Consider the following 14,543-nt stretch of genomic DNA (forward strand, 5'->3'; position numbering starts at 1 on the left):
TTCTTTATAGCCAACTTCTGTTCCAGTTCCTGCTCCTTCATTTCTAAGCAGTGGGTGGTGAGCATCCATCCATCCATCCATCCATCCATCCATCCTATGTTTTGGTTGGTCCCAAGCAGTCTCCTGCAGCTTTCACAGGTGGAAACCAAAGACTGGAGAACCTGAATCTCCTAAAGAGCAGTGCACAGCACTGCCACCTTTCTGGTCAGATATGTACAAGGAATGACATGTATCCTCTGGTTTAAAATTTACATAGAGTATATACAAATAAAGCTATTCTATCAAGGTGCAAGTTTATTATTCTCTGGTATGTTCCAACGAAGATTTCTGAAAAACCTTTACATAGAGCCACCAGGAGAGTTTACACAAACATTGACATTTTGTCATAGTTCATTACATAGGCTTCATTCTGCAAGCTCCATAAGAGAAACTTGGGTTACTTTGCCTTGGAGTTCTGCCTATGCACAGGACTGGGTTTGGTAGACTATGGTCATGTTTCATATGATTTGCTTGACTTCAATACATTTTTTACTGGGGTGAACTGGAGCCAGGAGGGTTTTTTCTCCCAGGAAGTCATCGATCTCTATGAAATGAGGCAGCACTTGTAACTGGACATAAGGGGGAGGCTTACAGTTCATGTGCCCAGTCCAGCATTCTCCTCACTTTTGACAGGATTGTGGTACGTGAAGCTAGCACAATCTGGATATGTTTGGAAGTCCTTGACACTATTTTATACTAGCTGACAGTAAGCAGTGCCCTCAGAGAAATTAAAAAAAAAAAAAAAAAAAAAAAAGACCAAATGTAATCTATTAAAGAGTAAGCATCAGACTGATCCACTGAACAGATGGGTATGGAATGCAACTTGTCTAAAATTAGAATGGTTGATGTTTTCTTAGGCACGTCTAAATTCATATAATATTTCCCACCCCACACAGGCCTCATTCTGCAGCATGTAAATATATGATGCTTCTAATAAAGTCATTGGAAATGCAAAGGCTGTGATCAACGAGCAGAAGGCAAGCCGACCCTCTCCCATTTCTCTTCAGCAAAAAACCCCTCAAAACTGTGCAGCTAGCTCATGCAACGTAAGTACATATTTATGATCCCTGCTGAAGCAGGATTTGGCCTTCAGCCCTTATGGTGTCCCAACCACAACTGTGCAGATGACTGGATGGGAATTTTTATCTGCTAGTGCATTGAAAAAGCACACAGCTTTGCAGCAGCTCCATTAAAGATTTTCAGTGACTTCATGAGAGTGACCAGACTTTAACAAGTACGTGTGCTGCACCATGGGAGTTAAGTTACTCAAAAATCTCTCCCCAGTACCATTTTGTACCTTGATTATAAGAAGGTATTTAGAGCTTTGCACAGGTACTCTCAAGCTAAGGCAAGTATTTTACACTAGAAACAAAGACATATCCATTTTTACTTTTTCTGATTAAAACACTAAAATAACACTAAAAAACTCAACCTGCTGGTTTCACATGTTGCCCTGACTTTGTACAGCATCAACAAAATGACATCAAGCAATGGCAAACGAATCGTAATCTCACTGGAGATTTTAAAAGAATCTGCATCAAGAATGGACTTCAAGGTAACTTAAGGTGCACTCAGAGAAGATGCTTTTAGAGTTTCTCCAATGTTTAGCCTAAAGACCTGATGTAGAGCTTTCTAATCTTCCTGAGCAAATACAATATACTCAAGGGAAAATTATGTTAATTTTTTAAACAGCAATTTAAAAAAAAATAGAAGAAACTAAATACAAATACACTTTTAAAAGTAATATTCAAGTTGTGGGCATGGTGGGCAAAAGCTGCCACTTCAAATTATGACTGAACTCCTCTATTTTTAATACATTCCCTTCTGCCTTGTTTCACAGTGTCATAAGTCAGTCTCTTCAGTGGAATGGTTTGCTCTGGAACACTAACAGCCTGAAACAGGCAATTTTCAAAAGCATCTCACAGACTTAGACTGACATCTTCGAATGAGCTACAGATGTCTAGCTGCCTTTTTGAGGAAAAATATTTGATTCCAGAGACATTTGTATTTCTTAGCTATACTCCTTCATTGTTGCAAAATATCTGCCATCCTGTTGTCTATACTCTCACTGCTTGCTCAACATTCACAAATGGAAAAGGAAAGGGGAAGAATGTTTCACCTGTGTTGTTAACTTCAGGTGATCTCAGCTATGCCAGCAAAGCCACAAACCAGTATTTAAATTACTTCTGTGGGATGGAGGACAATATCTCTGTGTTTGTTGATGATTACTGTTGGGTTGTGTCATCTTTCATTTGTTTCTCCCTAAAAAGTGAAAATTGAAACCTTATAAAGCCCCAGCAATAGACAGTAACAAACAGAACTACACTGCTAGGGGAAAAAACCCAACAAAATCACAATGCATTTTACAAATGCAAAACAATTATGAGCATTCCTGGGTTTATATTGAATAAATTTGGAGTCTGTCAAAAAGTTTCAAACAAATCAAGATTAGCTCACTGGTTCAGCACCATCCAAGAAACCATTTTATTTCTGGCACATCCTTCCCTCTAGATGCCATTTTTCTCTTCTAGTTTTGAGTTCAAAGACACCTTAGAGACAAGGAGAAGCAGACATGAAGAGGGAGGAAAGAGGGAAAGGGCTGTGCTGTGGACAGTGCTAGCCCTTCTGTCTATTTAGGATTCTTGTGCTGGGATTTCCCCACTCAGCTGTTCTTTTCAATGGTAAACATCAAGATACAAGCCCAGCCCTTCAGCAGTGGATGACAGAGGAAAGATCTATTCCCTATTTAAAGATCAAGATTGTGCTTTCTAATAAAAAGTATGCATTTAACTTGGAAAATATGAGAGGAGCAAAGACTTCAAAGGTGACGTACTCTGAGAGAGTTGGAAAACAGATCTAATCCACAGACTAGAGAAATCAATGAAAAGGCTTCCAGCAATTTTAATGGGGCAAATTTCATCATGCTTTCATGTTTGGTATGTAATGAAGTTATGGTACAACCTTAACTTGTGTTTTTCCTGGAACATCCAAACATCCTTCATTTAACATGTACATTATTTCTTAAACCTCCTCTCAAATATTTATAAATGCTAAACTAGATACAAAGTGAAACCTGTTTGGGAAAGCAGAGCAGAGGGAAGGTTAGCTGTGCTAATGGATATTGCATTAATGCTTGGCATCAAGGAGGGCTGACTGCCATTAACAAGAAATCTCATTACAAACATGATTTCACGCCTCATAACATATCCTGTAGGTCTATTTACTGTCCATCTCTCTCTCTTCAAACATAGAAACACACAAAGATAACTACAGACAGAAAATCTAAAGCATTTCCTATGCGTGGCCTTTTCTTCCCAACAAAAGCTCCAACCAACACAAAACAAAAATCACCAAGAAGCAGAAAATGCACAGCTGGGATGATACAGAAGAAAGTACTCTTACATGCCACTTCTGTTCTGAATGGCTTAAAGATGCTTTCCAGAGTTCAACCTAATCAATACCTTGCCCTGATGAATACATGCACAAATGGTATTAGAACAGGCTTGCAGAATGAGTGGGACTGAGGGACACTCTAGTAGCCCAACTGGGGGTGGGGTGTGTGTGAGAATGTTTTATCTCCTGTGAGTTTTTTTTACCTGCATGCTCTTGATTCTATTATGATTATTAAAAAAAAAAAAAAGTGGAGAAAAAGAGCCTTGACCTTATCTTGGAGCTGCAAACAGCAGAGCTGCATTATTCAACCTTCCACATAATGCTGAAGATAGCATTAGAAGGAATGCCCTGCACTGCACGAGAGTGGGATAATTTATTTATTGTATCTATGTGCCCAAGCACCCTGTTCCCACTGTACAGCACCTATGGCTATACAGCAGCCACCAACACTCAAGAGCTGTATGGACAGGATGGGACTTAAACAGGTCAAGTTTTTTCTAGAAGTGGGAATTTAGCCAGGATATGCAGTCCAAAACACTCTCTTCCTACGTCCTTGTATTCTTCAGTGGATAAACATAAATCGCAGCCAAGGAGGACTGCTCTTTTTATCACGTCCCCAAATGGCTACAGAAATTGGCAAAGACAAAACTCAGTTTTCCAAGGTAGTTAAACAGGACTGTCCCAGAATGTGTGCTATCAGTGGGCCTACCCCAAGCTTGCAGTCAGGGTAGGCAGGTACTTCCTTCAAGAGAATGCCTGGATGGCTGGGCAAGCCATTTTTCATGGCTGATGAGGCTCCAGAGGCCTCCTGTGCATCCCTTCCCAACCTTCTGTGCAACTGAGGCACAGCCAGTGCTGGGTGAGAAGGGGCTTTCAATCCTGCTCAGGAGCAAATATCAGCCCACAGATGTGCTGGGAGCTCTTTAAAAGCTAAACAGAGCTGAGAGAACCAGACTTTGGAAAGGCTCACCTGAAAGCCTCTTAAGCAGTAAGCTGGAGGATAGTAAATTTATGCACTGCTGGGAAGGGGAAAGGGTAAGGCTGGACTCTCTTAAACCTGTGGCTTGAACAAGTCCAGATGTTTTGAATCATGTTAATCCCTTCCTGCCAGAACATATGAGGTGTTAAGTCTTTGACCTTAATTAATTAAAATGACCTCCCTAAGGCACTGTTTTTTTCTAAAGGGGCTGTCCCTTTTTCTGTCTCTGGGCATCTCTATTTTCCACTGTGGCTTATTTTAAACCATGAAAGATTTCTGACTGGCTGTTTCAGAGAGTTTTTTTTCCCTGTCTTTTGTTGGTTTAGAAAGGCAATAAGGGAATAAAGATTGCTTCTCACTGTGCTGGGCACAGCTGAATAATGGAAGTTTTAATGAAACACAGCAGCAGAGATGATGGGAAGTGGAAAGACCAAAGTTAACCACACACAAAGGGGTTCAAGCAAATTCATTCTTGCAGCTGCAGCAGTGGAGATATTTGTAAGGACAAAGATACCAATTGCTAGAGCACCTCAGCCATATCTGAGTGGTGGGACTGAGCAAATCCTCTGTGTCAGCACTGAAGAAACCAGAGCCAAAAGGGGATGGTTGGGGGTGCTGAACAAGGGGTGGGAGATGGGGCTGCCTTCCTCCTCTCCTCCTGCCCCTGTCTTCATCCCTTTGATTTCATAGGAACCCCAAGTTGGAGAACAAATGAAGCAGGAAAGAGGGAACATTATATCTCTGGAATCCCAAGGCAAAAAAGTGAGATTTTCCTGAATTCTTCAGCTAATCCTCTTCACTTAATGAGACCTCTTCATTAGCATGTCATCCAAAGAAACATGTGCCTCATCTAAGCATGCTGTTCACACAGTGTCATCACCTCTGCAGGAGAAGAGAACAAAACTGTAAGACCAAACAAGGATGAAAAACCAGTCCAGGCACAGCACAAAAAATATCATCTATCAAGACTAATGACTTGAGAACATGAAATACCACATTTTGAGCCCTCTGCATACATCTAAGAGAAATAGGCACTAGGCCATCCACAGCTATTCCATGCAAGAAGCCTCGAACCAAGCTGAAATAATGATTTTAATGGCAACAAAAATAAATTTAATACTCTGCTCCTATCCCCACTGAGATTGCTTCTCTAGTTCTCCTCTTTCTGAGAGCAGCTGACAAATGCCTGTCAGCTTCAGCAGCTTTCCTGATATTCCTTCTGCTTTGGGCACTCATTCGTAAGGATTTTTAGCAGTGGTCTCATTGAAGCCATGGATCATCAGTGCAACACTGAAGTCTCAGCTTTGCTTTTTTTTTTGCCCTTGGAGACCAGTTATAAATGGTAGGCCAGGTGCAATTCTCCTGGAATGTGATAATCTGGTCAGAGCAAGCAGCCTCAGTTTTCACCCACTGAAGATAATGGGCCTTACCTCAAAATAAATGCCAAGTCAAAAAAACAGCATTAATATTGTTATAAATGTATAGAAGATATGACTGGAAGTGCTGCAATTCAGAGATACAAATGTTGTGCTTAGAAGCAGACATCTAAAATTAGTGATGTTCTCATCTATGGGGTTTCAGATATTGTTTGAATCCTATTTCAAGGCTAACTTTCTGCAACCTAGTTTATTAAATATTAGGACAAATCCTAAGCAGCTTTTGAAATGCTTATATGTTCCAACATCTCTGGGTCAGAGGATGAAAGCAACATCAGGCCCTTCATTTCTGGAAATCATTTGCAGAGCCTCACATGAAAGACACATTGTCAAATAAACTAACTTCCAAGTCTTTGACTTTAGGTAACTCTCGTTCATTAAAAAGAAAATAAAATCCTCAACTGACTTCAGAGGGAGCTTTAATGAATGCAGGCTTCAGGATGTCTTTTTTTCAGCAGTAATTTTAAGACAGAGCCAGCTCCTGAAGGACACTGACTACCTGCACCCAACTTTGATGTGTTCTGCAGGTCCCGAGCTTCTCCTAGGATTTAACCCATAGACAAGAATACTAGGAGTGAGTTTTTCTCTAGGCTGACCTGAACCTTGCCTTCAGTATGTGGATGCTTGAACTTTTATCACTACCCATGATAAAAGTGTTTCCTGAATATAAAAAAGCAGGGTCCTGCATGCCTGAGTCCCACACACCAGTTGCACTGCATGCCATAACAGAACCCTCTCTGATTTTAGACAGGTACAGGGAGGAGTAAGAAGAGATGCCCTTTCTTTTTCACCCTGCACCACCTCAGAGCATTTATTTCAGTACAAATTGAAGATTTCCCTTTTCCTTTTAATCTTCAAAGAGCAGCCACTGTGCCACGCTCTGAAACAAAAAGGAGAATTTCCAAACCTCCCCCACAGCCCATCAGGACAGGCAAGGCTTGGCATGAAGCCAGCGGTATGCAATACCTAAAGAGTCAGTGTGGAAAGCAGCATGTGGAGGAGTCAGCAAGGAGCTCTTGTTAGTGCCAGAAGAAGCCTGGAAACTAAGCCTTCACACCTCTTTAAAGCTGTTTCCTCTGTCCTTAACAGACATTTGCACAAATCTATTCTGAAGCCGAGACCAAGCAAGCAAAAGTTTTAGCTGGGGGAAAAGAAAAAAAGTCTTAGCCATTAGGAAGCTGGCCCTTTTCCAGAACGGAGAGCATCTGGCCACCAGCTGTGTTTGGAGAAGGAGAGTAAGGAATAGATATGGGGAAAATCTTAGAAACAAGCAGACAGTGCTAAAATTCGTTGGGAAAAGCATACCAGCTCTTCTGGTCCTTTGCCCTCCCCCTACATTCCCCATCCTTTTCTCTTACCAGTTCTCAGGCCAATTATTGGATATTATTCAGATTATTCTGAATATTATTCAGAAGAATGTTCAGGCTTGGAAAGAGATCCAATGGGGTTCTACAGTAAAAAAAAAAACCAAAACAAAACTAAACCAAACAAAACCAAAACTGGGAAGTGTGGAAACAGGCAGCATGTGAGGCAAAGTGGAAATGTAAAGAAATTCTTGAAACTAAGAGAGGACCTTGTAAAGGAGCAGAGGGAAAGATCTGCCATGAGGCAAGGGCAGGATGCTCAATATTACAGGAGTGGATTAGAATATAAAAGACAGATGGAAAGAAATGGAAACAGCCCCTCACTCATTACAGGCTGGAAACTTATGATTAAAAAAAAATAAATCACAAGTTGTACTAAAGATGTATGTTTTCCATTTCACCTAGATTTGAGGCAAACCCTTAAAAGTTGTTAATTACTTCAACTCATACACAGACTAAAGAAGCAGAAGACTTTTTTATTTTCTAAGGTGATAGCAAATCTCTAAAAAAATGCTAATAAAATGCTCTGATGGAAAGAGCCTTATCTGATAGGGATCATATTCATGGGCACCCACTGAAACTCACCTGCTTTTTAGATTAAATAGACAACAGAGCCTTCCCCACAGCTCCAGATTAATGGAATGAAGAATCCATGCATGAAGCCACATATAAAAAGCCTGGAGATTATGAAACAGACTAGAAGACAGGATCAGAACTGCAATTGATCTTGATGAGCTGGGGAAATTGCCCCAATTAAAGCAGAAAAAAATTAACAATGACACGTTGAAAGATTATACTTTGGAAGGTGTAGCAAACGAATGCACAAATAAAAATGGGAACTCCTGAGAAAGCAGCAGTTTATCACCTAGGAATGGTAACAGAGGACAGACAAGATAGAAGTCAGACATGGGATGTTCTTGTAGAAAATATTTTGGGAAAATATTCTTTTATCCTTTACATAAACCACAGGAGTTTTGCTTTGCTTCTTACTGCATAAAACCCCTGCTGGAGTACTGCATTTTGGGGAACTGGGAAGTCTAGAGGTGAATGACAGCATAATCAAAGACCTAGAAAACACTAGCAAAGGAACTAGTGAGGAAATTAGATTTAAATTATCTCATACATAAAATAAACTTGTAAGAAGATCTTGTAAGATCCTTCCTATCTGTCAGGGTTTGAAGGAAAAGAGCTTGACTTCCAAGTTCCAAATGTCTCTTGGGAAAACTTTTGTGGGTGTCTAAGATAATGGATTCCTGTCACTGGACATTTCATGAGCATGCAAGCTGCACATTGTCTGGTGTGGTTCTGTTGGGCCTCACCCAGCCTCACAGCAGCAGAGCTGGACTAAAATTGCTTTGTCAAACTCAGGTCTGTGGATCCACAAAGGTCTGCTGACTACTTTCAGGAGAAATGAACTCCAGGGTTACACAGGGCTTTCTCTCTTGAAAAAAGTGATGGGGGTGACAGGTCAAAAAAGAATCAGAAAAGTAATGATTCCTTTTCCCAAAGGCTCCTTTCAGTGATATATCTATGACTTTGGTATTACCAGTGCTTTGAAGGGCAGCAGTTATTCTTTTACAAATCAAGAGGCACAATCCCTGAAACACCTTTGAAGGACAGCTTCTTGAGTCTTCTGCTTTCCTACCATTTGCTAGACACACCAAAGCAGACCTTGTGTGGGTCCATGTTTTCTGTCACACTCAAACACCAGGAGATTCACGAGTCCTTAAAGTGCAATAGGGCACACAAATGTGTGGGCTGATGGAGCTCTGGTGGGCAGAATTGTGCAGTGTGTTTGGAGGCAGCTGCACTCTGTTGCTAGAGCCTTTGATTCGTGTTTTCCTTTGCATACCCAAACATGGTGACCACTCTGTTCACATACAGCCACCAAGGGACATATTAAGCCCTTTGTTTCAAAAAGAAAACCAGTACACATTACCTGGGATACTGTCAACTCATCAGAAGAACGACTAGCACGGATTCATCAGTGTTCCCTTCCTAATGAGCCCCAGGAAGGTTCCTACAAATGCTCAAAAGACATCACCTTCCAGGGGCAGCAGGATTTCTACATCCCCTGACTAAAGCACAGTTAGTATTTGAGCTTGAAAGAGGGGCACAAGCCCCATGGCCATTGTTATAGCATTAGATGCCACCCAGCCTACCAACAGGTAGACCTGTGGGCACGTTTCCCACAAAAAGTTATTTTGCCTCTGAACACATGCATCACAACTCCTATTGACTTTGTTGGGCACTACGCATGTATCCAAGGGAAGAGTTTTAATATAATTGTTATTATTTGAAAAACTTTGCTATTTTAAACCATGAAGTTGCAGGGTGTGGTCTGCTCCTATCTATTATCATTGGCATGGAAGGATGGGTTTCCATGGATGAGGAGGCACAGCAAATGACATCAAGCACCCCTGTGTGTTGTCCTTGCATCAGCCATGGTCTCATTTCTCTGAGATCACAACATTCACACAGAAGTTGCCATTACCTAAATGTTCCAGACAACACATTGTGTGAACATCTACTATGCAGAAAAAATAAGTCTAATTGACTGACATGCTGTGTCTCTAGGAAATCAGTAGCAGTTTAGACATTTGTGTAATTTGTTTTAGAAACTGTAGGAGCTTCAAAAAACCAAGCACACAGGAGGATTTACACCTTGGAGTCATAAAACAGTTTCCTACTGTGCTTGATAACTAAAGCCAAAACTGTTCTCCAAGCATGCCAGAAGCTATCAACATGGAAGAACACTCAGCATAGATCACTTCAACAAAAGCACAAGAGGTTAGCATGCACTGTCAAAATAAAACTTCCGAAATCTGTGAACTGGGCACAGCTTCTGAACGGCATGCTAGAAAAGAAATACATAAATGTAACTTTGCCATGGAAAAGGCAACACCTTTGACTACTTCTTACTGTGGTTTTCAGAGACAGAGCATCAGGAATGTTGTGGCACATAGCAGATTTGTCTTGCTAACAATATGCTGCAAAATAAATGAAGCTTTGACATTAAATCACACCCCCTCATCCCACCCTACCCAAACCCTGCATTGTAGATAACCTATACATTCTCGGGGATACAGTGAGAAATCTCATTCTATAGGTACATATTTAATTATAATTTAAAAAAACTATAACTGAACACAACCTCTGGCCAGTAGCAAAGTATCATTACTGAAGTAAAGATCTCTTATTCCTTCACTATAACAAGCAGAAATCAGCATCTCAAGAAGGTCTCCAGGGCTATTGTATCACAACCAATTGCAGCAAATTAAAAAAATATGCAAATTTCAAAAATGGAAGTTTGACAAGAAAGTAACACTGCATTCTGTCCTGGCGAAATGAGAAGCACAAATGTAACATTTCACAGGTACAGCTACCATGCAAATGCATGTTGAGTTTGTCATTGCTTTTAACCTCAAATGATGAGTAGCATGCAGTTCTCCTGCCCCACCCCCTTCCCCAACTACTGTATTAGAGATAGTCTGGGTAATGTACCTCTTTGGTGTAACCATAGCTGTTAGGCAGAATTATACACCCTAAGGAAAGAATACAAGCAAAACTTGATCATAAGTATGTTTACACAATGTACATTTTTACCATTAAAAAAAAAAAAACAGAACATGTTACATAGATTCTCAAACACAGCTCTGTCAAAAATGAAATTTTAAGCTTAAGAAATAGTTTTTAAACTACAAGGCCACCCCCATTATTTTTTTATGAACAATTTAAAAAGTCCCACCCCTAAAATCTGCCAGCATATTTCCTCAGCTGTAACAGTCTTACCCACTCTCTAATACAGTTGATCTTTGCTTGACAGCAACAACAGTTCTTACATTTCTTAAATGCACGAGATAATGGACTCCAGGATAAATATAGTTCTTAAATGTGTAAAGACTGGACAAATCCTCCTTGAATGATTAATTGGTCAATTAGAGTGTTGCCCCACACCATTGCTCAGCAAGGGGGCTTCTGCTGTTCACTGCTGTGAGTTCTGGCATCAAGCTCCAAACAACACACGTGTTGTTCAGAATTCAAGTACAACAGTGATTCACTGGATACTCCCTGTATCCCATTTGCTCAAAAACATGGAGGAGCTTTGTTTTCTGTATTCCCTCATCCAAACAGGGCCACAGCCCCAGAGCAGAACCTCTGGCCCACACAGACTATTTGGATGCGAAGTAGAATTTTTTCTTTTTTTTTTTTTTTTCTTTTTTTAAGTCGTTTAAGGCAAACTGGCAACAGGTTTCAGCAACTGCAACAGCAGACTTAGCTTGCAGGGTCTTTATTAGAGGGTAACCAATCTTCCTCAGGTTTACGACAATGGAGCCTTTGAAGAAGACAAGTGAATTGACTGATCCTTGTGGCCAACGTCCTCTGTAAGTCCTGGAGTACATTTTGACCAGAGGTTTCTCCGTTCTTGTCGTACAACAGCTGCTTGAAAGCTTCGTTTTCAAATGAGGACCATCATATTTTTTAGGAAGTAGCCTTCGCAATAGGAAGATACGTTCTGTGACTCCGAGAAACTACAAGAAGTGAAATAAAGAAAGATAAGCATTCTGATAAAACCCTCTCTGTAATACAGTACGTAAGGGCTGCACACAAAACAAACACACATGCTAGGCCTTTCAGACAGGCACTGTAATGCTTACACACATCTATGTGTGGAGGGGGAAGGATTTAATCAAACAGCCTTTTTATGCTTATGATTCTGGTAACAATTCTATGTTTTGAGGCCCTGGTTGTTAAGGAAACAAACTTCCAGGGGGCTGAAGCTTTACTCCCTTGGAAATTGGTGGGAGTTTTACCCACAGAGTTCACCCAGACCCGTGATTTCATGCTACAAGTTACACCCTAAAATTACAGGTTTGGGGAAAATACACTACAGACCAAGCTTCATGAAGGGCCCCCCCCAGCAAGGATGGGAGACATGACTGCAGAAACCCTGTCATGCCAAGTTTTGTGCTTTGAGGAACCTTTGGAGGAGAAATGGAGGCTGTAGAGCGTGTGGTTTGGGGCAGTCAGTACCTCCCTTACATGGGATGCTGTTTCGGGGTAACTGTGACGTGTGAGTAAACCTTCAGTGACCCATACTGGTCCTTGGATGGGTGACCTGTACTGGTCATCACCGCCAGCTAGATCCTGTGATCACACGAAGAGTAGAGATGTGCAATTATAGCCAAACAAGTGCAGAGAGGAGTTCTCAGCTCATCCTCCTGCCCAAGTAAGCTCCTGCTAGGTCCGAGCTCCTCAGTAAAATGGAACCTTTGGATGTGAGGTGCAGCTTGAGGGGCCAGAACTGCTGGGGCATTTTCATAGCTTTGGAATAAACTACGCAGCAGTGATGGCCACCACCAGCTTTACATCACTCTCAGAGCTAAGAATGGAAATTGTTGAAAAAGAAAAGCCAACAAAATAACGAAAACAAAGAAACAAAAAAACCCAACCAGAATAGGGCTAGGTAGGACCCACCTTCCTGAGGAAAATTAAGGAATTTTACTTGATTTCAAACCAAGCTTTCATCAAATCATGACTGCATTATTTTGCAGACGGGTGAAGTAGCATATGTGTGAATTTTTATTCTACCATTCATCCCAATTCACTATTTCAATGTATTCACAACACTGAGGAAATAATAGACTTTTATTTTTCACACTTGTTCTGAGGCCCAGATTGCAATCTGTGCAAGTGCTGAATGCTTCAGGCATGCTTGAAACTCCAAATGGTTTTGTTGGGAGTCTGGGGACGTTCATGTGAAAAACTACTGGTATCTAGTGGTAAGTACTCTAATCAACATTATAAATACTATTTACCCAGTTATTTGTTTCTTTTTGGAAGTAAAGAACAGTGACAAAGGCTTTGTAAAATGAAATCCTTTAAGTGATACTCATCAAATACCTGCCTTTTTAGATGTTGCAATTTTAAGAATGGAAAGTCCACAGGGATGCCACAGATTATTTTAATACTCTTAATTCAGATTTTAAATACTAAATGTGGCCAAATCCTCACTGTCTCCCCTTCCTACCAATACTTAACCTAACCCACACTCTCAGTCTCTTCTTTTTATAGCTCCTTTTACACAGCTCACCACCCTGCTAAACACTGTTCTACAACCTAAGGCCCCCACCACACATAGCTTTCCAAATCCATGCTCACTTCATGCTCTGCTTCCACGAAATCCTTTTTTTCTCTCAGTCATGATGCTCCATGTGTCTCTGGGCTTAACTACTCATTTGGAAAAGCAGGTCTCAGCATCACCTGAGTTCCTGCCAAAGTTCCCGTTCAGCAAAGTACCAGACTTGTACAAGTATGAGCATCTACAATAGGAGCAAGTTACTCAAAAAAACCAGCTCCTGCCTGATGCAGTGGTTCCTGGCTTCAGTGCTTGCTCACCTTATTCCTATCCTCACTGGGGTCTAACACAAGCTTCTCCCACTCTTCAGAGAGCAACATGGAAAGGCAGATGGTTGGCTGGCAAGTTGCGCTTCAACTGCTTGTGAGCAGCCTCAGCTCATCAGGACCATCTGGCCTCTTTGCCACTTACCATTATCTTGTATTCACATAGCAAATAAATGAAGCTACTGCGTTGATGGGAGCAATCTGGGCAGAATGATCTGTGCTCAGATTAATCACCTGCAAATCACACAGACCAGGAGCAAAAAGATGGAATCTTCTCTCCTTTGCTGACAGCGGTAAATAGAGATGTATCTGAATTAGCTTCAAATGTGAGTTCAGGTCCTGGAAACCTTCTAGCTACAGCAGTATGAAGCTTGTCCCTGGTAATTTACTGGAAGTGGGGTAAATTAGCCCATGCAGCACTCTAGGTGATGTGGCTTAACTAATTCCAGAAGTCAAGATTTCATTCACACTCACTTGGCTACCTCTGCAATACACTACCCACGTCAATGCAAATGTGGCCCTGTCCATAAAAGCCTCTCAAGCACACTATTTCCATGGACTCCACTGGGACATACAGGCACAGAAAATTTGCAGGCTGGGGCCCTTGCAAGCAAAAGAAGAGCTGGATTTAGTCAACTTGGCTTGTTTGAGTCACAGCATTGGCAGTGTAACAAGTTCCTCAGACAGGTCTAAAACTCTGTTAAAAAACTTCCTTCAATGAGGATGGAAGTAACAAATTTTTTAAAAAAAAGTGATTTTAAAAAACTTAAAAATTATCATTTTACCTTTAGTAATAGTAATACAAATGGAGAAAGCTAGAATACATCAAATATTTACATCAAATATTTTTCAGAAGCAGAAGATTCTTGCACTGCTGATTTTTTCCCATTACAATAAATGGACCTGCAGATGCACCTCATTCCTTAT

At 41.0% G+C, this 14,543-nt stretch overlaps 1 protein-coding gene across 1 annotated transcript in view; it reads right to left on the reverse strand.

Moving 5' to 3' along the window:
• Positions 1-11,443: 11,443 nt before the first annotated feature.
• The window catches only part of BTBD11 (BTB domain containing 11), a 180,280-nt gene continuing 177,180 nt past the window's right edge, over positions 11,444-14,543 (reverse strand). The window contains 4 exon segments of the mRNA XM_030453252.1: positions 11,444-11,576; positions 11,579-11,672; positions 11,674-11,724; positions 11,726-11,743. Of these exon segments, the coding sequence (XP_030309112.1) occupies positions 11,533-11,576; positions 11,579-11,672; positions 11,674-11,724; positions 11,726-11,743 (207 nt within the window). The 3' untranslated portion in view covers positions 11,444-11,532.

Source organism: Calypte anna, chromosome 1 (genome assembly GCF_003957555.1).
Source record: "Calypte anna isolate BGI_N300 chromosome 1, bCalAnn1_v1.p, whole genome shotgun sequence".
NCBI classification, from domain to species: domain Eukaryota; kingdom Metazoa; phylum Chordata; class Aves; order Apodiformes; family Trochilidae; genus Calypte; species Calypte anna.